The following is a 24,099-nucleotide window of genomic DNA, read 5'->3' as shown; positions in this document are numbered from 1 at the left end:
AAAGGACATTATGCCAAGTGAAATAAGTCTGACATAGAAATATACTACAGATAACACTAATATGTGGAATCTAAAATAGCTGAAGAGTACAGAGAAACAAAGTAGAACAGTGGTGACCAGGACTGGGAGCAAGGAAAGGGCAGTGGGAAATGGGGAGATATTCATCAATAGGTACAAAGTTGCAGTTAGAATGAATAATGTGAGATCTAATGTGACTATGTGAGGAGATGGATATGTTAATTTGCTTGACTAGTCATCATTTCAATTATGGGTGTGTATGGGTGTGTGTGTGCATGTGCATGTGTATGTGTGTGTGTGTATATATATATATATATATACACACATACATACATACATATACATACACACACGCACACGAAGGAATCATGCTTTGTAACTTAATAAATGAATTAATTACAAATCAAAAAAACTAGTCTGGTAGCTCATTGCATACCCTGCAATGAATGGGCCAAAAAGTAATCTCAATCTTTTTGCCTCAAGCAAAAAGTAAAATGGTCCTTGTCCAGGGAGATTACTTCTAGTGTGTGTGTGTGTAGGGGGTACTGATGGAGGTTTTTGAGCTGGGATTCGAAGAATAAATAGACTTTAATCCTATAGAGGTAGGGAAAAATGGATATTCCCAGCATACAAATCAGCAACGTACAAAAGCCGATAGACCTGCAGCCAGAGCAAAAGTCCACATACAGCAGCAGAGTGATGGGAAACGAGGTAGAAGAGAGCCAAGATCATGAAGGCAGCCCAAGAAGATTTCTCAACCAGAGTTTCTAAGCTTTGCCTCCAGAGGATAACTATACAAGAGCAAAGCTGAGGCCAGATGTCTTGTGTGCTGGGCAGCAGATACCCAGCCAAGATGGGGAGGCCAGGGGCCAGAGAGCACACTGAACTACAGGTATGGCAACAGAAGGTGGGGTGACGGGTCAGAGATGGTACCAGGGCTTGACACAAAAGGGAAGCCCAGGATGAGAAACTTGAAAAGTCTCCAGCACAATCAGAGCCAGGGCAAGAAGCTGTGTCATAAAGAGAATGTAAGGTCAACAAAGAGGGATAGGGGGAGAACTTCAGCAGAAAGCAGACAGAGAGCAGGAAAAGTCATAGGAGAGAAATAGGCCAAAAGGCAGAAGACTCAAGAATGCAATGCTTCAGGGAAAGAGGACATGTGTCCCCAGGAAAGGCCACTGGAGACATCGCAAAGAGCTGGAATACAAGGGAGATGGAAAATGGAGGGCAAGGCAGAAAGAAATAAGTATATGTTCAAAATGCAGGGCAAAGGGCTGGGGCTGGGGCTCAGCAGTAGCATACTTGCCTGGCACATGTGAGGCGCTGGGTTCGTTTTTCAGCACCACTTATAAATAAATAAAAGTCCATCAACAACTAAAAAAAATAGTAAAAAAAAAAAGTGCAGTGCAGCAGCAGGACTATTCCTCCAAGGCAAGTGGGGAAGGGTCGCTGAGGCGAGTGGAAAGCAAGAGGCACACTGAGGCTCTGGGTGTGGGAGGCCCTGGGCCCGTGGCAGCAGCTGTGCACAAACAACAGAGCCTGTGGATGGAGGCAAGTGACCATTCATGCACCTGCTCCAGGGCCCAGGAACCTGGGTGAGGCACCCAGAAAAATAGAGGGGGCAGAGGAGGAGCTAGGGTGAGGAGAGTCCCACACTCCCCCACGGTTGTCACAGCCAATGCTTTGCCAGGGAGACCTTCTTGTCTGAGAAAAAGAGCAAAGCTCTTAGCAAGGCAGGTTGTGGGGCAAAGAAACCTACCAATTGACCACCCTCTGGCTGGGGCTGGGAAGGCAACCAATTCTGTCTAAGCCTGCCCTCTTGGCCGTTATGGAACATTCAAAGTATTCACTTAAAACAGCATGATGATAAGCTAAGAAAGACTCACTGCTGAGATGTTTATAGTGACCCAATTGACCTTGACCTTCAGTTGTCTTTCTGACCAGCTATTCTTGCCCTTCCTGGGGAGAAGTAAGGCAGGCAGAGGGCTGAGGAAGACAGCAAATGGATCATCCACACTAATCATTTTTAATTGTTAATCCATACAATTAAACTATGTTTCAAAGCAAATACTACATTATTATTTATATTTTTGTTAAGAATTAATAAGAAACTGTTCTCCTTTGAGAGACTGATGTTGACTACAGGAATCTATCTGGCTTTCTCTCACTTCACTCTGTGGCTGTGGCCCAAGCCACCTAGGCAGAGGGACAGTCTGTCTACTGTTATGATAACTCCTGTCATTTAGTTTTGCCTTTTGAAATTTAAAAACAGGGCTGGGGATGGGGCTCAAGCGGTAGCGCGCTGGCCTGGCATGCGTGCGGCCCAGGTTCGATCCTCAGCACCACATACCAACAAAGATGTTGTGTCCGCTGAGAACTAAAAAATAAATATTAAAAATTCTCTCTCTCTCTCTCTCCTCTCTCACTCTCTTTAAAAAAAAAATAATTCCTTTAAAAAAAAAAAAAAAAGAAATTTAAAAACATACCCAGAAGGTATGAATTCTTAGTGAGGGACAATGTAACAAAACTACAAGAGTGTATAGTCTAGTGCCAGGGATGGGGAAGAGGTGCACAGGAAAGGAGGACACTGACCAATGCTAAATATAGACTGTGACACAGTGCTGCAGGAGAAGCAGGAAGGATCGGAGCAGACATCTCAACAGATGAGTAGCACCGTGGCCGGAACCCTTCCCTCCAGGGATGATAGCGCGGTCACTCCCAACAAAGGACACCATACCTCAAACCCCAGCCTTTGCTTGGGGAATGTTTTGCCAATTGGATTTTTCTCAACAGCTTTACTGAGGAATAATTAACACACTGTAAAATACAGCCACTTTAAACAAACAAAAATAAAAGTTCCTTTATAGTTAAAAAAAAAAAAAGAGCCACTTTAAATGATTCAGTTAATTTTTAGTAAATTTTGGGTTTATGTATTTATCATCACAATCCAATAGATACGGGGCTCCTAAAAATCCTGATACCCCAGCCCTAATGCAGACTAGTTGTATAAAAAGTTCCAGCTGAGACCTTGGCCTCTGAATTCTTTTCATTTTCTCCAGGTTCTTAGACCATTTGGCCTATTATAACAAAATGTTTTACATGGATGGTCTAGGACTAGTAGACATTTATCTTCTCAGTTCTGGAGGCTGGGAAGTCTATGCTCAAGGTACCAGCAAACACGGTATCTGACGAGAGGCCACTTTCTGGCCACAGACTGTGTCTTCATGTACTATCCTCATAAGGTAGAAGATACAAGGCAGCTCTCTGGGGTCTCTTACAGGTCACTCACCCCATCTGTGAGAACCCCACCTTCATGAACTAATTGCCTCCCAAGGGCCCCACCTTCTAATTATACTGGTGATTAGATTTCAATAAGAACTTGGGGAGGTCACAAACATTCAGACTATAGCACCAGGTACAGGAAATGCTACTGACCATTTTGCCATGTAAAAATGTGTACAGGTAGCATTACACACATAAATGAACTTAAGGGCTGGGGTTGTGGCTTAGCAGTAGAGTGCTCACCTTGCACGTGCGAGACCCTGGGTTCAATCCTCAGCACCACATACAAAAATAAACAAGTGAAATAAAGGTGTTTGTCCAACTACAACTAAAAAATAAATATTAAAATAAATAAATTAATAAATGAACTTAATAAAAAAGTTTTGCTCTAAGATAACTTCATGTGATAGTCAAGAATTTAAATTCCACAATGAATTGCATGTTCAGTGTAACTCACTCAAGGAAAGTGAACAAGGGTTGAGCCTCCAACTCAGCCTATGAATGAACCCCACTATAGTCAGAGCCCCTGCAGACTTTTGGTTCAAGAGCCAGCACAGGCAAGGAATAGAATCCTGGGGACATAGGTTTCAATTAAGACATTGAGCATTTTGGTCTGGCCCAGTGGAGAACATAAAATAAGCTAGTCACACTTGCACAATGCTCCTCTTAGGGAGTTGTCATAAATGACAAATTTGTCTACACTTCAAATGACAACAACGGATAATTTACTGTCATCTATAGTTATCACCTCAGAGTCAACATACAGAAGGCTGGTCAAAGAAGCAAGCCCATCACTTTGCCAGCCTGGAGGCCTCTTGGAAGAGCAGAGGCCCTTCCCTGCGAAACCTCAGGATACAAAGGACATTATCCCACCTGTAAGGTAACAACACAAAAATATTTTTAAATTGCTAATGACTCACTGGTTCCAAGATGCTAATACCACTCAGTGGTCCAGCATTTCTGGGAGGCACCTTGCACAATTCCATGACTCACAACTTCCTTCTGAAAAATTACTCTTTTTCTTTCTAAGGATCAAGCCACAGAGCCCAAGCATGACTGAGCTCAAATATGATTGCAAAATCCACCCAGTTACCACAATGGCCCCCACATTGCACACTCTCAGCTTGTCGTGGCCTGGGCCATTCACAATACAGGGCTTTAGCTGCTTCCTTACCACTGTCACCTGGATCTACCCACTCTTCACAAGCACCGGCTGCACAGCCTGACCCAGCCCAGGAAACCAGTATGTGGCACTGGGCTGAGCACATGAGGGCTAAGGAAATGTGGGACAAGGAAACACACCTGCCTATAGGGAGGCACGGCCCTTGCCATGAGTGTCCTGAGACGCCAGGAGCCTTTCTCCTTACAGGGCTGGAGACTGAGCAGGCATTCCAAAGGTATTGTGGACTGAATTTGTGACCCCTCTTTTCTATGCTAAATCCCTAATCCTCAACGTGATGGTATTTGGAAGTGGGATTTTGGGGTGAGTAGGTTCAGATGAGGTCAAGAAGGGGGAGCCCTAGGATGGGATTAGTGCTTTCACAAGAGGAAGGAAGACCCAAGTTCCTGTTCTCTCTGCCATGTGAGGATTCCAAGAGGAGGTGGCTATTCATGAGCCAGGAGAGTGTCCCCACCAGGAACTCAATCGACCAGCTCTCGCTAGGAACTTATCTTGAATGTCCAACCTCCAGAACTATAAATGCCTGTGGCAGTTTTTTACAGCAGCTGCTCTAAGACAAAAGGCAGTAGCAGGTGCAGACAAGCAGAGGGAGCACCAAGCTCCATCAAACAACTCCAGGCAGAACAGCTGAGCCCTTCCCTGGAGGTAGCCACAACATCTTCTTTCCAGGACACTCAACCACTTCCACTGGCAGCACTGCCTCCTTCAGTTCTTGAACTAGAACTTGATCCCTTGGCTTCCTGTCTTTATGCAATGAAATTCTCAAATCCTGCCTCTTTTGTATTCCCTGCACAAACCTGCAGTACACTTATCTGGGAGGCACATGACCCACACCTGGGGCATTAGCCTCTCCACAGAATACTGCTACCCCTGAGTGACCCCTAGCTGTTACCATCAAGGGCCTCCTAGCACCACACTCTAGGGAAGCAAGGCTATAACCCTGAAAAGCAGACACAGCCTCCTGAGAAGAGCCTGGTGTCACTGAGAATGGGGCCTAAGACCAAATGCCACCTAGTTTGTTCATGAGCATATTACCTGGGCCTCTGTCCAAAATTCCCACAGGACCTCCCTGCCCTTCCAGACTACTGGGAGTACCTGAAGGGGTTTCCAAATCTCCCCAAGTAGCTCAACAGTATTTAATGCCCCAATGGAGTACACAAAGATTAACCTCATGACCAACCACCCTACCTCCATATTGGTAGGACACCTCTTTGCTGTGCCACTGCTCTTATTTCAATAATGTGTAATGTAGCATGTTACCCTCAGCTTCACACTCTACCAAATGCTATGATGGCCCTGACAATGCAGCAGATCAAACCCTACTCACCTGCCAGAGGTCTGGGCAGGGACTGACTCAAGAGAGTACCTCTGGGAAACAATAAATGCTCTTTCTTCCTTTTCCAGGAACTACACTGGAATGCAGACACATGCAGACCTGGTGTAGGCCAGGGCCCCACCTATACACTGATGGTCCACAGTGACACAGAAGTCCTTCCTTACACTTGTCAGTGGAGCACAGATGGTGGGCTCAGAGCACCACACTCCACAACCCTGACCAGCGAACACAAGAGAATCGTAGGAAGCCCATGGAGCTGCTAGGGACAAAGACTGTTTGTCTAGTCCCCTGAGTCTAGATCTACCCTGAAGACCTCAATTCCAAGTCTCCGTGTTTAAGCTCCATGATTAACAGGCAAGGGCTCCTGCCAACCTGCCTGAAGAACCCTTGGGTCTTTTGGGGGTCACTAACAGTGTGTGGCACTAACATGTGTTTGGTGGGTGAGCAAGTGAAAGAACAGGGAGAAAGAAAGGCATTCAGCTGTTAGCTATCTAACACCAGTGCCAACTTCAGACAAGGAAGCAGCTGGTTCTGCTCTGAGGGGTGTCTTATGGGGTTGGGAGCATCTTCAGAACTCCAAACCTGATGAATCAGGGCCTAACCCTGGCTCAGGAATGCTGACACCACCTGTAAGGGCACCCCAGTCAGGCCCTGACAAAGGCAGACCAACAGGGAACACAGCCCCTCCTCTGTGACCCAGCTACCAGGAGCCAGGCCAGACAGACCCAAAAACATGAGTCATTTAACAACTCCAGGAACCACTATTAGGAGAGTGTCACTGGTTCAGCCTGCAGGGCATCTTCAGAACCAGCAGGGACACTAACGAAAGTCAGTGTGGCAGAAGGGAGCCCTTGCCAGTGCAGACAAGGCCAAAGGTTTCCAGCAACCTGGAACAGAGCAGAGAGGGCTGACTCCAGCCTCTGTCACTATTCCAATAAATGGGATTTTAGTTGTGCAACCACTCGGATCCCTCCCCACCATGGGTGTCCACTCAGCCCTGTAGCCAGTCACATCACAGAAGAGCCACTGTGATACATTGTCAAGATGCCCCCTCAGAGGGGCCTTTGAGCAGATGGCCTTCAGCTATTTCCAGGATTTTTGGCTACACAGACTCCCCCACCCCAAGCCAAGTCCCTCCCAGGCCAGCTCCATGTGATGACTGTGAAGGAGGCCTGACAATCTCACTAGCCTGGGACAGCTCTAGGGGCCAAGCTCACTCTAGAGAAGAGGTTGTCCTGGGGACTTTTCGCAAAACAATCCTCCTTCTGCCCCTTCTGTTTCTCTCATCTCCTTCCCTTCATGGATACTGTTCCAAGGATACTGCTTAATAAGTACCCTGCATGACACACTCCCTCCTTTCCCTTCTGAGAACCCAGTCTATGACTTTAAGTCCCAAATACACAATGACAAAATTCTATAATCTGTCAATTCCTGCGAATTACAACCTCACAGAAGCCCAGGACAACAGTTCTGACTGTAGCAATCTTGCTGAACTCAAACAGCCTATTTTTTAAAAAAGTCAAGGGATTCTCATCATGATCACCTCTCCAACTATCTCACCAGCCCCACAGCATGGACTGCCCCACCCCACCTGGACCTCTCCTTGAATGGGTCTCACAAGGTTGAAAAATCTGATAGGCCCTGTCAACCATCCAAAGGCATTTGCCCTGGAGCTGAGACCTTGTCCTGCTTTGTGAAACTCACTGGGCTCCCACTAAGCTTGGGAAGGCCCCCAAAACATTTGAAAGCTCCCAGGTCAGTCCTGCAGAATAGAAGTAGGAACTCTGAGCCTCCTAGCACTCTCTTTCCTGTGGACTTGCACTTCTGCTCACTGGGTCTGCTTGCTGAGTTTGCTCCCCCAGAGCCTGCCACACCCCAGAAAGTGGGTCTGTCCATCCTGCTGCAACAAAGCTGCAATGGGGGCAGGTTTCTTCATTTTCTCAGCTCTACAGCTGCAAAACGAAGACCAGCCTGGGAAGGCTTTGTAAAAGGCAAACCAGAATCACTCCTAACATGTTCGCTGTGGTTTAAACTAAAGTGCCTAATAGAGTCTGAACATGTCCAAAATTCATGCTGAAGCTTAATCCCACTGTGGCGGTATAAAGAGAGTCCCTGGGGAAGCAATACATCATGAGCTCTGCCCACAGAAATGGATCATGCCTTATAAATTAGCTTAGGCTCTTTTGTCCCTTCCTTTCCTTTGCCATGTAAAAATACAACACTTTTCCCTCGGCTACAGCAATCAGGCACCAACTTGGAAGCAGACAGCAGTCCTCACCAGACACCAGACACTAATCCTGACAGTACCTTGATCTTGGACTTCCCAGCCTCCAGAAGAACAAGAATACATTTCTATTGTTTATAAATTACTCAGTCTGTATTATTTTATTAGTGCAACACAAATGCACTAAGATGGTGCCCAACACAGGGTCTGGCCCTCCATACCAAAGCTGCTATTAACCATGGTGATGACAGTCAAAGATGGGATGGTCTATTTGTCAGCTCCTACTGCTCCTCCTCAGCTGATGCCCAGGCCTTCCTCACTGCTCTAAAACACTCTCCAGCCCAAGTATCACAACAGCACCCCCTAACCTCTGGTTTGCCTGGCTCTTGGCTTCCTCAGCAGGTAGAACCCTTGAGGCCAGAATCTGAGAAAAGGACTCCAAATCTTGTCCAGCTCACCCAATGTAGTGCTCCAGCCCATGCCCCAGCCTCTGACCCTTGCCCTCCAAAGGCTAACAGGCTTTGAATACAATCTGAGGTTCTCCTGGGCTTAGGAGGTAAGAAGAAGATGTAAAAAGTAACTGTTACTCCACTTTTAACCCATCACCCATCAGCCTGCATAACTCAAAGCTAAGTCAAAATTCAGCAGCAGTAGTCCAGAATATAGCTCAGTGGTAGAGCACTGTAGCATGCCCAAGGCCCTGGATTCAACCCCTGTACACACACGTACACGTATGCGCTTGCAAGCACACATAATTCAAGCGCAGGGGAAGCTTCAAGGAAGAGGTCCTTGTTAAAGTCTCCACAAATCTGCTGTATTCCTGTCCTATTCCTTCCCCAGCTTAGAAGTGGGCATAGTGACTTGACACACATTGGTTCTCCTGCTGCCAGATGCCTTCAAGATACCAGCGTTGGTTATCCCTGCTGTCCATTCACTATGACATGCAAACAGCCAGAGCCAACACTACTCAACCCTTCTTTGCTATCCAGCTACTATACATGCAAGAAACGTAATTTGCTATAAAATAAAAAGTGCTGCAAATGATAAGTTCCTAAAAGGCAACAACTGCTGCTTCTTCATCTTTTGTAGGCCCCATAACTGTGATAAGAGCCTTTGTACCTAAATATTGCAAAAAACTTACAAACACAAATATGAGGGCATACCCTTACACACATACACTCTCACACTACATATCCAGAAATAAAGTCTCCCTTCACTGACATGGCTAGCAGAAGTGTCTACGGTTCCACTTTGCAAAGGATTTGCTTTAGTCTATGCCCTAAAGAAGAGGGGAAGACAATGGCAGCACACACAACGGGTCTTAGGCCTGCTGACTCCTAGCACCTTATTCCTTCTGCTAGCACACTGGCAAGCCCCCAAAAAACACTGCCAGTGCATAAGGCACCATAGTCTCTGAGATCCTCTCCTTGCTACGAGCAATCCCATTATCATCTGCAAGGTATAAGTATTTTCCTAAAATCTTTTTGAACAAGTGTTTCCATTCAGCAGCAGCCTGCTTTGTTATTTCAGAAATGTCTCCAGCAAGCTTCATTTGGCGACAGCATGTAGAATCAGCTTCCAGGATGCTGCTTACCTTTGACAAGCAACTTGTCTCTCACAGAGACCCTCCGAGTAGAGTCAGACGTGGTGGCTGACGTCCGGGACCCTTTGAGACCGTCATCCCGCTTCAGCTTGCTTGCCAGCGTTAGCATTACTGCCACCTTTACCCTGAAAGACCAGGGGAGAGCAGAGTCAAGACCATGCCTCTAGACAGCAATCAGATCCTGAAGGCACAAGACACAAGACTAGATTCCTTCATAATGAACCTAGGAAAATTCCATACCATCCTAACTTTTAAAGTGTGAATTAAAATATTTTAAAAGGAAGAGTAAAACATTTAATACTCAGTGCTTACCCCCCAGATGTCAGGCCCTGGGGTTATATCAAGCATACAGTCTGGGGGGGGGGGCTCTACAGCTTCTCTACCAGCATGTGCCTGACACTGGAATCCAAACAGGTCCACTATTCACTGGGAAGTCTGTTCTTCCCTGTAATAGGGTCCCAGGTGTGGCTCAGGGACTCACCCTTCAGGAACAGAGGGAACAGCAAGGTGTTCCTTTCCTTCTTCCTTTAACAAAGGTATGAATACAGCCTTCAAAGGATCTTTGCATTGATTTGTGCTGTACTTTATTTACACTTGTGGCAACATCAACACCAACACTAAATTATAATTAATGCCCTAAATCAGATACTCTTCACTGCCCAGACTTAAGCACATCAGTCTTGCCATAGCATCAGGGTCCCCGGATGTCCATCACACAGTGGTCAGTCAGAGGCATCAGATGCCCCACATAGGGACCACCAGCTTTTCAACCTCTGGCTCACTTCAGTAGTGAAAATAGGGTAAGAAGTTAAAAATAAAAGCAGTGTGTGAAGAGGTCAGTGGTCAGTCCTGAGGAGTGTTATACTGAAGAGACCATAGAAAAGCAAGCAGTGGACATAAGCCTTCCATCCCAGCTCCCTGAAGACCTGTACCAAGCAGAGCTCAAAAAGGCCTGGTAAGAGTCATCATTCTTGTGGAGAAGGGTGTCCACCAAGACCCTCTTCTGCACCGCTGCTGCCTAAGGCTGTGCTTAATGCTTTTCCATTCGCTCACCCACACTGAAGCCTTCTCTGTGGCAGAGGCTGGAGGCCCCCCATGCAACCTCACTGACAGAACCCTGGCTTACTATCTTCAAGTTTACTAATAAAATGCATTGGGAGGGGACTAGGGTTGTTGCTCAGTGGTAGAGCACTTAGCCTGTGTGAGGCAATGGGTTTGATCCTCAGCACCACGTTAAAAATATAAGTAGACAAAATAAAGGTATTGTTTCCATTCTTTTTTTTTTTTTTTAAGAGAGAGTGAGAGAGAGAGAGGGAGAGAGAGAGAGAATTTTAATATTTATTTTTTAGTTATCGGCGGACACAACATCTTTGTTTGAATGTGGTGCTGAGGATCGAACCCGGGCCGCACGAATGCCAGGTGAGTGTGCTACCGCTTGAGCCACATCCCCAGCCCTCCATTCTTTTTTTTAAACATTTATTTTTTAGTTGTGAGTGGACACAGTACCTTTGTTTTATTTTTATGTGGTGCTGAGGATTGAACCCAGTGCCTTACACATGCTAGGCAAGTGCTCTACCTGAGCCACAACCCCAGCCCTAAAAGAGAAACTCTTAAAAAAAAAAAAAAATACATTGGGAAGGCTGAGGTTGTGGCTCAGTGGTATTTACTTAGCCTGTGTGAAGCACTGGATTCAATTCTCAGCATCATCAAAAAAAATTAATAAATAAGGGTATCATGTCTATCTACAACAACACTAACAAACACATTGGGAACCTGAGTGCAAATTTTAAAGAAAACAACACTGGTGTTTTGCCTTACATAAAGTAATACAAAATTTACTTTCCTAACATCTAAATATGATTATAGTGACCATCTATTTCTCTACCATCTGTGTCGTTATCACATGCCACTTCAAGGATAAACCAAAGGCCTAATTAGGAAATATTTCCACTGCTATAAAATTAAATCTATATAGAGATTCAAACAAAAACAATTACTGTCAAGAAGTTAGCTGAAAATCTGCAGTTGCTTCAGAACCTCCTCAATGCCTAAACTCTCCACAATCCGGTTTAAAATTAAACTTCCCCTTTCTGGAAAAGGACACTCTGACTAACAGCATTTTGGGAACAGATCAGCTATTCTGAATGGCATGCTCAGTCTCTAGGTTCCACAAGTCCCAGTTAAGTTCCTCTTCTGGGTAGGACCTGTTTTTAGTGTGTCCATAGAAGAAGATTGTGTTATTTACTGGTCTAAATCATCAAATGCCGCTTATTCAGCATTCCAGTGTGCTGTGATGAAATCGGGCCATGTCACCTGTGCAGGGCCACCAAGGCTCAATGTGAGGGTAACTTCATTTACAATTTTTCCACCATACAGAAGCCCCAATCCAAGCATAAGAAATGCAAGCTGGTCACTAGGGGACGTTCAACTTCCCCAGCCAAAGGAGCCCGGATCAGGACACAAATAAGTCCAGGCCCCACCATTCCACAGAATGCCAGATCCCAGGAAGCTGCCGGCTGGCCAACCACCCCTGGAGCCCGGGCGGTCTCATTTCCAGCAGGTACACCGGCCCCTCTCCCACTACCTGAATGGCAGGTATGTCCCCGGAGAGACCCCGAGCCCCGCAGCACTCTGCCGCCTTCATCTCCCTCCCCACCGTCCCGCACCAACACCCTGCTCGTTTCTGGAAGCTTCTGTTCCACCTGATGGCCGGGCCCGGAACCGGCTCCTTCCCTTCCCACCCAGCCTTCCCTTCCCGAAGGAGCGCCATTCCCACCGAGTCCGAGTCTTCCCCAACAAGGGTCCCCCGCGGCGGCCGCACCACGGCCCACTCCGGCAGGGGCGGACCCGAGCCTGGCGCGCCCAGCCGTTCGGCGACAGAAGGGGAAACTGAGCCCGCGGGAGGCCACGCCCCAGGCCACGCCCCGGCCGGAGCGGGCCGGCGACCGGCGCGGCACCGTGGCTCCGCCGCGGCGGGAAGCCGGCCTGGCCGCGCTCGGCCGCCGCGGCGAGCGAGGCGGCCACTTCGGCTCGGCCCGGGGCCCAGCAGCCCCCGGCCCGCTCCGCCGGCGGTGACCTTGCTGCCCGGCGCGGCCCCCGGGTGCTGGGCGCGGGCGTCCGGCCGGACCCCGCTCGCAGGCCGCCCGGCCCGGCCTGGTCCGGCCCGGCGTGAGGAGCCCGAGGGCCCCAAACCGGGGCCGCCGAGCCTCGGCCGCCCCTCACCTGGGCACCCCGAGACAGGCGAGGCGGGCCGGCGCCCAACACCATGCCCGGCCGGGCGGCGGCGGCGAGACGCGGCCCTCACAGCCGCACCGGCTCCCGGCGGCGGGACCGGAAGTAGCGGGGCGGGGACTCGGCCGCTCTCGCCCTCGGCTGCAGCGGGCGCTTTAAAAAAAAAAAAAAATTCAAAGCCGCGAAGAACTTTATTTGCAGCCTGACTCGCGAACAGCGGCGTGTGCCGCCCGGGGCGGCACTAGGAGAGACGGACGCTCTGACCTCTCTGATTGGTCGAGGGGCACGGCGGGAGGCGGGCATAGATCCTAGGTCCTCGCTGATTGGTCATTGAAATCCAGGGCGGGGCCTCCGAGGTAGTTCTGGCTCCCGAGAGCTCCAGCGCGGGTGTGGAGTCGGGTTCCCTATTTCCATTCATTAGGCAGTGTGCGGGGCTTAGGGGTTTGGAACTAAGTACCAAGCCGGAACTGACCGCTACCGTGAGTGGAGCGCCCGGTGTGTCCAGCACAGTGACCAATGCAAAGGACCGGGCTAGCCCCAGCAGCCTGCAATGCCGGATCTATGACATGGGCGGTCAGACGTGCAAATGACCACCCCGTGGGCCGGCGGAAGGCTGGGTGGCCCGTTCCTGCCTTTTTTAGCCTTTCTCTGATCCGTTTAATACACATGCTTTAAAGATCTCTTTCAAGTTGTCCCACTTCTAGATTATGGGGTGCAAATTCTTCTCTTGTCCTTTAGTGTACTTGTGTGATTGACGGTGGGCAGCTCTGGGTGGGGTCAGGCAAGCTTCTGGAGTAGTGGGCCATCAAAAGATGAGGTTAACCACGAAGACAGGAAGAAAGAGCCAAAGAGTGAGACTTGTTTCCAAGAGCTCCATTGAATGATTTTAAAAGGTGAGACAGGCTTGTTTTGTTTTGTTCTAACTCGGGCCTCCCCCACACAAATCACGTGCTATACCACTGAGCTACATCCCCAGACCCTAAATTTTCTTTCTAAAAGAGGCTTTTGGATCTGTGAACTGGTGGGAGAGGAGCCAAGAGAATTCTCAATAATAACTCACATTCTTTCTTCTGTTTGGGAACATTTCTCCCTTTGCCCAGCCAACTCCCAAGTTTTCCTAAGCTTAGGCACCACTTTCCCAGAGAGGCCTCCAGGCCCAGGTCCCGGGTCTTGGGAGGGTACCTGTGTCCTGGGTGTCTGCCGGAGCCCTGCACTCTGGCTTCTTGGTGCTCAACAAGTGTTGTCATTGCCTAGAGCACACCCTGAGCACATGTGCTGGGTAGATATTGCAAGAGTGTGGAGTCCTGGCAAGAGAAGATAAGGGCTAAAAGCAAGGCTGTGGGTGAAGGTGCAACTGGAGTGGCTTGGGCACCCCTTTCCCACTTGGGGCACCACAGGAGAACCAGCTGCACTGTTCACTGGCCCACAAGAGCCTAAATCTGACCACCTCAGATGAATGACACCATTTCCAGTCATCTTCTGAGGTGCACCATACCCTAACCTAAGACTTGGTTAGGGCCCACTAGTTCTTAGCTTCTTCATTTCTCACAACAACCCCGTGAAACAGTTTTCTTATTTCCATTTTAGAAACAAGGTGACTGAGGAACAAGTTGAATGGTCTGCCCAAGGCAGCAGAGCTAGTTGTGAGGTCAGACAGGGTGACCGCTTTGTGTTCACTAGCACACTGACCCAGAGGCAGTGCTGATGCCAGATGTGCAAATAACCACCTGTTTATCTTCAACCTGCCTTAGCTGTAACACAGAAGATTCCGAAGACTGAATGTGTCCCCAGAGCCTGAGAAGGTCAGTTCTGGGGAGCTGGCCAGGCGCTATTGCCTGTAGGCCTCTCTCCTCAGTCTTGGCCTCTGTGGGTTGGCCTTGCCCTCCTAGATGCCTTGGTGGAGGTTGGCCTAGTCTCAGACACATCTTTATACCACAGCTGCCACTGCCCGCTCTACTTCACATTCTCTGGGAAGGGCTGGCTTTGGTCATGTGCCTGCTCCGTGCGTGGGGGCAGGGATTCAACTCTGAGCCTCCCAAGGAGTGCTGTTGCTAGAGGAGGAGAGGTGGACACTGCTACCACATGTCCTCCCCATCCCTTAGACCTTGTATGGCAGCTCCCAAGTTCAACCCCAGGAACCGCCTGCTGGGGCACAAAAGGGGAGATGTCTCTGCTATGGCTTGGATGTGTCGCCTTCCAAACTCACTTGACAGTTAACCCTAGTGCAACAGAGTTGGGAGTGAGGCCTAATGGGAGGCATTGGGAGTGGGGGCTCCGCTGCGGTGTGGCTTAGTGCTGCTGCAGAAGGCCTGCAGGGGAGGTTCTTCTGCTCTTCTGCCCCAAGGGGACACCAAGAAGGCTCTCACCAAGTGCTGGCACCTTGACCTTGGGCTTATCAACCTTCCGAACTGTGAGAAATCTATTTGAAGAGTCGTATATAATAAATTTCTCATTTTTTACAGTTCCAGAGGCTGGGCAGTCCCAGGCTTGCTTGGTTGTTTTTTTTTCCAGTGCCGGGGAATAAACTCGGGGCCCTTGTTTGTCTGTCCAGGCAGGCACTCTACCACAGGGCTGCAGCCTAAGTTTCTGCTCTTCATAAATTTCCCAGTCTGTGGTATTCTGTTATAGTAACACAAAATGGGCTGAAACAGTCCCTTGTTTTCAGCCAAGCCAGCCTCTGAGCACAGCCGCAGGGCTGTCTAAAGTTACCGAGTGCTGCAGCAGCCATGAGAAGCAAATGCACCTTCTCCCCCTCGGCTGTGCACAGTGGTGGCCGGAGGCTGCAGGAGCACCTGGGGTCTGTGAGGCTGGCTGGAGGGAGAGGCCAGGCCACTGGCCCAGGCACACTGTGGCACATTTCACAGGGCATTGGGATGCTGAAGCCACTCCTGCAGAGAAGGCCCGCTTTGTTTTCGATTTTGTGTAGTTCCTGTAGTTTGCATTGTTCCATCTGAAGTTGTCCACTTCAGCCGGTGCTGAGTGTGAAAAGTCAAAAAACACTTCTTCTCTTAAAGGAACCATGGCTGAAAATGTGTGTCTGTCAGAGTTGATGGAAACACTTGATAAACAAGACGGGCGCCAGCTAGGAGCAATCATCCTGCGTTCTGGGCATTTGTAAAGGTCCAGGATGGGGTCCACAGGAAAGCACCTCAGGCTACAGCCCTGACGTTCTTCCAGGGTCCCTTAAGGCAGTTTCACCTCAGGTAGAGCCCCTCCACCTGGAGCCACAGCTCTTGCTGGAGACTGGGGTGAAGAACCTACCCTCTGTGACTACCTCCTAAACTTTTACAGCTGGTGTCCAGCAGGGCTCAGGTGATAGCAGTGCTGCAGGTCCTCTATAATAAAGAGGAGGAGCCACCATTCAGAGTGGACCTGGGCTTCTGCTTGCTGTGTTGGCAGCTAGGTGACCCAGCACAACACCTTAGGAGATCAATTAAAGTAAAAATAAATAAATAAATAAATAACATCCCTTTTGATCTTTTGACACAGTAACTCCACCCTTGCCTGAGGAAGTAATCCAAAAGCAGAAAAAGCCCTGGCACAAAGATGTCCATTGTATTATGTACAATAGTGAAAACCTGGAAGCCCCTCATGCGCAGTGCAAGGGATGGTCAGCTATGTTGCCATCCGCTTACTACGGGAAAGTGCAGCTGATCGGCAAGATCATCCCCAGATTACATGGAGCCATGAATGCTTATTACGTCCAACAAGCAGCATTCAAATTGTGCACGTGCAGTCGTGTGGTGACTGCCACAGGAAGAGACAACTACATGGGCAGAGCCTAGATGTCAGTAGACAAAGTGAATCTGATTTCTGTGTCAGGGCAGGAAGATTGGCAGTGTCCCCCCCCCCCAACTTTGGCTTTTGTTACCTTGATAACAATACAAAGGCTTCTTATGCAAATCACTTGAAGCACAGGTCTGGTCCAGGAAGTTCTCCATGCAGCCCTTAGTTAAAGAAGTGAGTTATGGGGAAACAAGTTAGGGATTCTCTGCACAAAGTTTAAAAACAGGCAACCTGGATCATGCTTCAAAAAGCCTTTCTAAATTCCAAGAACACAGATGAAATCATTTTGAAAATAAATGCCCAGTTTGGATCAAATCCGTGTAGCAATGGAACTGTTTTCATGTGGGCTGGACTTATAGTATATTAAGTCCATTCAACGAAATTGTGAAGAGACATTTTCTAAAGGAAATAAGTCTGGCACATGGCAATTTGTGGGCACACACACCATCTGCATTCCAGAGACCAGGGGATGGCCCTCCAGAGCATGGGGTGAGTATCAAGAACAGAAGATGGAAAAGCCGCGCAGGCGTGCAGCAGTGAGTAGCAGCAGGAGGAAGAAGGATTCAAACATATTGTCTCACCGATGGCACCTGGTACTCAGGAAGTTCAAGTAGAAGACAATGATTAGAAAGGTGAGGCAGGATGAGTGTATAAAGAGATGATGTGATTAGCTATCTAGAAGAGTCTTCCAAGAGGCAGTGAAAACTGAAAAAGGGATGAGAGATGAATACACTGATTTGGTTTTTTAAAAATCAGTAGATATATTTCATCCTCCAATTAGGAGATATTAAGAAACCCTTTCACCTAGGAGAAAAAGAAAGAAATGTAAACTATTCAAATAACCTAATGGCAAACAAGCATGATCTGGACACAGAGTTACAAACCTTTGGGTCTCTCCAGCGTGTGTATCTGTTCACACCTCTCCAGTTGCACACCTGCCATCAGTTCAGGCCTCTCCATTGTACACATCTGGGTCAGGGTAGCATTGAAGGATGGGGGGAATCTGTTCCACATGAAGGATCAGCCAATGACCAGGGAGCAGGAAGATGAAACCTAAGACCCAGGAATGGCCAGTACCTTGGAAGGGCCTGAGCAAGTCTAGGGAGGCTGCCCAGTGGGACAACAGGTTAGAATTTGTGGTTTTGTTTGTTTGTTTTGTTCTGGGATGGAATACAAGGCTTTGTACATACTAGCCACTGAACTACAGCCCTATCCCCCAAAGGGGCACAGGCTGAAATGTCACTCCATCACTAGATTGTTGTCAGTGGCAACAACATGGAAGCAACCTAAATAAGCCCTTTTGGGTCCATGCAGCTGCCCCAAAGAGTAAGGTAAGCATATGCTCCTGCATAGAAGTGTCCATCATACATTGTTAAATGAGTGGACAAATGGTGGAATCTATTTATGTGAAAGTAGCTTGTTAAGATAGGGATGAGTTTATGAGCTACCAGAAAATCTTCCAAAGCACGTTGCATTAGTATGCTAGGGCCACTGAGTGGCTTAAACAAAAGAAGTGCATTGAATGCATTGTCTCCTAGCCAGAAGCCAGAGGCTGAACTCAGGTGCCTGCAGGCTTCTCTGGGGCCAGGGGATGGATCAGTCCAGGCCTCTTTCCTTGGCTTGCAGATGTCCACCTTCTCCCTGCATGTATGTCTGCCTCTAGCTGTCCCCTTTATATACGTATACCAGTCAGCCTAGCTTAAGGACACTCTAATGACCTAGCTTTAAACTGAGTACCTCTTTTAAGACCCTATTTTTTTTTTTCAAATAGAGAGAGGAGAGAGAGAGAGAGAATTTTTAATATTTATTTTTTAGTTCTCGGCGGACACAACATCTTTGTTGGTATGTGGTGCTGAGGATCGAACCCGGGTCGCACACATACCAGGCGAGCGCGCTACCGCTTGAGCCACATCCCCAGCCCCAAGACCCTATTCTTAAATAAGCTTACATTCTGAGATGTGGAATTAGGAGTTCAACCCATAACACATATACACCATTTTTTGTTTGTTTTTTATTTTTTTTTTTTTTGATACTGGGGACTGAACCTAGGGCCTTTCATATGATGGGCAAGCACTCTACCACTAAGCAGCAAACCCAGAACCCCTCTTTTTGTACTAGAGATTGAACCCGGGGTGCTTAACCACTGATGGGTTATGACAGTGACCGTATACACCATTTGTAACAGTTGCTCTGGGCAACAGTGTGGGGTAGAGGTAGGAACAGTTTTTTTACTTCATAGACGGCTGGCAGTTTTGATTTGCTTGGGAGGATGGCCAAGGAATTGTATGTCAAGGACCTTGTTCTAAACACTATCTAGTGCTGACCAAGGTGGGAGTGGGCTGCACTCAGCAAAAGGACCTCTGAGGCTGCTCCTCACCTCTCCCAGGTAGAGAAGACATTTGGGAGCCCTGGCTTTTAATGGCAGGAGCTGTGGCACCCCCAGCCAGGTGCCCCTGGCCTCGAGAAGCTTGGGAAGCTGCCTGCAGACCGCCCCAGGCTCTTTTGGGCACCTCACAGGAGCCTCTGGAGCGGTCTTGGATGGTAGGGCAGTCCACCCCCAATGTCCTGCGAGTTGTTATCTGTCCATCCACAAGGCCGCTAGTCATGGCACCAGGATGGGGCACAGCTGAAAGCACACCAGTTCGGCCCCTCCACTCCAGATCAGTCTGCTGGAGGGGTGGGGGTTCTTCCTTGCTGCTTCTGGGGGTGGAAACTGGAATCCCAGTGGGCTCACACACGGAGGGGGCGCATATCACCCTGAGCTCTATCAGACATGGACCATCCCTCTGAGGGTCACCTAGAGGTGCCTGCCCAGCCAGGAGGGAGAGCCTTCCACAAGGGGAGCAGTGGAGGTGAGGTGCCTGCTCACCAAAGCTTCTGGGGGACACAGAGGCACTTTGAGACCCAGGTAGCCTTGAGTGCAGGCTGGGCATTATGGAAGGTGGGTGTAGGGGGCCTCCCTCTTGGCTCTGCCGCTCCACTTCAGATCAGGCCTTAGATAGGGTGGTACTGAGCCCCCTGCGGCCTGCAGGCTCTGCACTGTCCAGAGGGCTGGGTGTCCATGCTGCAGTCTCCCCTTGGAGTGTTATGCGGGTGGGGCAGGGGGCAGTGTCAACGGTGTGCAGACGCTGAAGGGTTGCCCTCTTGGGCTCCTTCTGGTCTGTAAGCACTGGTGACCTCGCCAAGGACCCACACATGGCTGTCCCAGGTCGGGCGCCTGGAGCAGGGGAAGTGAGGACCCACTAGGGCAGTTGGCTGCAATTGAGGCTCCAAGAGTGAGCCTGCACGGTGTGGGCAGGGCAGTGTGCCCAGCGCACGTTTCTGTCCCCAGAGCCCTCGAGTCCTAGGAGGGCTATGGCAGTGCTCTCTGCGCCTGGCAGCCGCACAGCCCCGGGCCTCAGAGGAAGCTGAGGGAGCTGGGCAGGGCAGGGCCAGCCTCCAGGGGGCAACTCCAGGACCCAGGGAAGAGCAAAGGAAAGTAAGCGACCCACAGGTTGGCAGAGCTGTCATGACACCCTCTCAAAATGGGCGGAAGGACTCCCGGCCTCACTCCCACTCCGTGGCTCACCACTTCAAAGGAGAGATTACAAAAGGGTCTAAAGGTGAAAGGTGAAGCAGCAGCTTTCAGAAGAACTCACAGGAGAACAGTGACCTCCAACAAGGCGGTTCCTCAGACCCAAAAATATAAAGGACAAAAAGGCACAGTGAACTACGTTTACGTTTAGAGTTCTCTCTCTCTCTCTCTCTCTCTCTCTCTCTCTCTCTCTCTCTCTCTCTCTCTCTAAAGAAAGAAACAGAGAATTTTGAGTATTTATTTTCCAGTTTTTGGCGGACACAACATCTTTGTTGGCACGTGGTGCTGAGGACCAAACCCAGCGCCCCACGCATGCCCGGCCAGCGCGCTACCGCCTGAGCCACCGCCCCAGCCCCTAGAGTTTCTCTTGATCCAACCGAACCGGAACCCACCCTTACGGCAATGAAAAGCGGAGCGCAGAGTGGCAGGAGGTCTGGCAATGGCTACGACACAAAGGATTCAAATCCAGGACTGTGAAGAGTCTAGAACTGGAGAAGAAAAGGCAGAGACCCCCCAAAAACCATGGGCAGAGGTCGTGAACAGGCCCTTCACAGAAGAGGCCCTCCAGGGGTCCCGCAGCGCCAAAGAGGCCCCTGGCTGGTCATCAGCGGAGGAACAGAAGCTGGGTCACCCAGGGCGGGGCCAGCAGCGGCGAGCACCTGAAGCGCCCCCAGCACAGCAGGCGGGGCAGAGCTTCCCGCCTCCGGGAGCCCTGAGCCCTCCAGCAGGGCGGTCCTGCGCCCAGTCCCCCGCACCGGGTGCCTCGCGAGGGCCAGCTCTGCCGCAGGAGTCCGGCCATACGCTGAGGTCTGGGGAGACACCCGAGGCCGGAGGAGAGGGGCCCGCTCGGCCAATGGCCTCCACCAGCGCCCACCCTTGCCCTCTGCCGCAGTAGCAAAGCCTTGGTGTCCAGCTGGGCATCCGACTCGAGGCTACGTGGCTGGCGCCTCACTCGGGCGGGCCTCGGGCGGGAGGAGGTGGTCTGATCGGGCGTGCTCTTCCCCCAGGCCTGTCTAAGGGGGGGGTGGGTTCCCGGCGCTGCGCTGGTGGCGGGGGCACCTGCCTGTGTGGCCGCCAGGTCCTGCTGAGCGCATGGGGGTCACCCAGGCTTTGGCCGGGCTTGGGCGTGCACTGAGGGACCTACGCGGGCAGCGGACACCTGCGCTGGCGCTGGACCTGCGGGCCACTCCCAGCCGCCCCCACGGCCCTGCCTGGGCTCCTGCCTTCCGCCACCCCGGTTCAGCCAAGATCCCAGACTCTGGATCCAAATATCATATATGAGCGCTCCTCATATATGATATATAGACATACGCACATACAGACATACAACACAAAACACAAGTGTGCACACATAACACAATACATACAACACATAACATAATAGTAAAAGCCCTGTAGCTTTTTACAGGTGAAATCTCCATTGCAATGTTTAAAAACTCTACAGTCAAAAAATAGAAATGATCAGAAAAACATTAACCTAGGTCTGTATGAGCTTAAAAAACAAAATAGAACTTCATGATGTGGGAAAAGGCAATAATAAAATAGATATTGAAAAAGGCATCCTGGTTAGCACCTGGGTTTGACTCTTCTTTGGATATCCCATCCTTTTTCTTGCAACTTGCATAATGGGTCTGAAGGTATTCCCACAAGCAAGCCCCAAGGTTTTTTACATTTGAAATAGGCTTTAATGGTGTTCATTATTCATTAGCCTCCAGGTGTGGGAGAACCACTGATGCAGATATAAGGATATCAGCTGTTATGGATTTGAGCCAAGTCATCTTCTTTTTGGTCTGTAGAAATCGGTTTGGTTAGTCTCTCTAGAATCCAAATCGGCTGCTGTTCTCCCTGTGGAAATATACAAACACACCTCTGACTCCAGACAATCACTGGGTCAGGACCTTTCCATTGTCTTGATAGAATATCCTTCCAAAGTACCTTGGGCTTATGACATTTTTTGGACACATATGCCTTTCCGCAGCACTAAGCCCCGATGAATCCAAATTTAAAAAGTTTAGAGTAAAAAGGGTTATTTTAAGTTTATCCTTGGGGGATATATACCCCTTCCCAATTCCTTGTTTTTGCTTTAATAATTACATTTTAATAGTTTGATGAGCTCTTTCAACTATGCCTTTTCCCTGTGGATTGTATGGGATTCCTGTTATATGAGTAATGCCAAATGATGAGCAAAATTGCTTAAAAGAGGTAGAAGTATAACCAGGTTCGTTATCTGTTTTTAACTGTTTTGGAACGCCCACAGTGGCAAAATTTTGTAAGCAATGAGCTATAATATCTTTAGTTTTTTTCTCCGGCATGAAGGGAGCCCATCAAAAATCCGGAAGAAGTATCAACTGTAACATGCAAATATTTTAATTTTCCAAATTCTGGCAAGTGTGTGACATCCATCTGCCAAATATGGTTAGGTATCAGTCCTCTAGGATTGACTCCAAGATTAACTTGTGGTAAAAAGGTCACACAATTTTGACATTGTTTTATTATTTGTCTAGCTTGTTCCTTAGTTATTTTAAAATGCTTTTTTAAAGTATTTGCATTAACATGGAACCTTTTATGAAAATTTGTAGCTTCTTCTAGCGTAGAAAAAAATATGTATGTCATGTGTAGTTTTATCTGCTAAATCATTGCCCAAACTAAGGTCTCCAGGCAATCCTGTATGTGCCCTGATATGTCCTATAAAGAATGGATCTTTTCTGTCCCAGATTAGACTTTGTATAGTGGAAAACAAAGAGAAAACAGTAGAAGAAGGGGAAATCCTACCAGCATCTTCAAGGGATACTATAGCATTAACTATATACTGATAACTATCGGAAAATAAATTAAATACAGAATCTTTAAACATCACAAAAGCTTGTAATACTGCATTAAGCTCTACCTTTTGAGCTGATTGTTTGGGTACTAAAAATGTAAAAGTTTGATCAGGGGTAACTACTGCTGCTGTACCATTATTTGACCCATCAGTGAATATATTTGGAGCATTCATGATAGGTATTTTTCTTGTCATTTTTGGAAAAACTAAAGGATGAGAAGACCAAAAAGACAACAAAGGGTTAGATGGTAAGTGGTTATCAAATGAAACATTAGATTTGCACATGATTATTGCCCAAGTATTTAACTCATTATCTAACTCATCAATTTGATCCATTGTATATGGAGTAATAATTTTATTGGGAGAAATTCCAAACACTCCCTTTGTTGTTTTTATTCCTTTGAGTATTAATTGCCCTACAGCCTCAGGATACCTAGTAAGAATAATGTTAGGAGAATAAGATAAATGTATCCACAATAATGGACCTTCTTGCCAAAATACTCCTGTAGGAATATTTTTGTTGGTATTACAATAAATAATAAAGGCAAACTTATATCAATTCTATCCAAATGCATATTTTCCACATAAGTTTTAATGATTGTTAATGCCTTTCTTGCTTCAGGCGTTAACATGCAGGGTGAATTTGGATCTGATGGTCCTTTTAGGATATCAAATAAAGGTCCCAACTCTCCTGTTGGTATGCCTAGATAAGGCCTTATCCAATTTATGTCTCCTAATAACTTTTGAAAGTCATTAAGTGATTTGAGTTGATCTACTTGTATTTGAATTTTTGGTGGACGGACCATGGTTGAGGATAATAGAATTCCTAAATAATTAATTGGAAAATTTAATTGTACTTTATCTATTGCTATCTCTAGATTATAATTTTTTAATAAGTTTGTAAGTGTGGCATAACATTCTAGCAATGTGTTTTTATCTTTATGTGCTAATATTACATCATCCATATAGTGAAATATTTGTAGTTCAGGATTTTGATTTCTAAGTGGCTGGATTGCTTTGATAACATAGATTTGACACATAGTT

The 24,099-nt window shown here is 48.2% G+C and overlaps 1 protein-coding gene and 1 long non-coding RNA gene across 7 annotated transcripts in view; one reads left to right on the top strand and one right to left on the bottom strand.

Moving 5' to 3' along the window:
• Window positions 1-13,024, bottom strand: part of Ube2f (ubiquitin conjugating enzyme E2 F (putative)) — a 54,717-nt gene extending 41,693 nt beyond the window's left edge. For 5 of the 6 annotated variants that reach the window (XR_013424448.1, XM_078018337.1, XM_078018339.1 and 2 more), the window contains exons 1-2: window positions 12,866-13,024; window positions 9,635-9,768 (exon numbers count right to left, since the gene is read on the bottom strand). Coding sequence is in view for 5 of the 6 variants with exons in the window: in XM_078018337.1 (XP_077874463.1) it covers window positions 9,635-9,752 (118 nt within the window). In the remaining variant the exon portion in view is untranslated. Of the gene's footprint in view, window positions 1-9,634; window positions 9,769-12,419; window positions 12,573-12,865 lie in introns of those variants that run through there. The other variant, XM_005326377.5, reaches the window with a different exon arrangement.
• Window positions 12,040-24,099, top strand: part of LOC120883732 (uncharacterized) — a 32,078-nt gene continuing 20,018 nt past the window's right edge. The window contains exon 1 of the long non-coding RNA XR_005725930.2: window positions 12,040-12,238. This is a non-coding gene — a long non-coding RNA (uncharacterized LOC120883732). The remainder of the gene's footprint in view (window positions 12,239-24,099) is intronic.

The sequence above is a fragment of the Ictidomys tridecemlineatus genome, chromosome 7 (assembly GCF_052094955.1).
Source record: "Ictidomys tridecemlineatus isolate mIctTri1 chromosome 7, mIctTri1.hap1, whole genome shotgun sequence".
NCBI lineage: Eukaryota > Metazoa > Chordata > Mammalia > Rodentia > Sciuridae > Ictidomys > Ictidomys tridecemlineatus.
The sequence above is the reverse complement of the archived record's forward strand: the minus strand, read 5'-3'. Positions and strand labels throughout refer to the sequence as shown.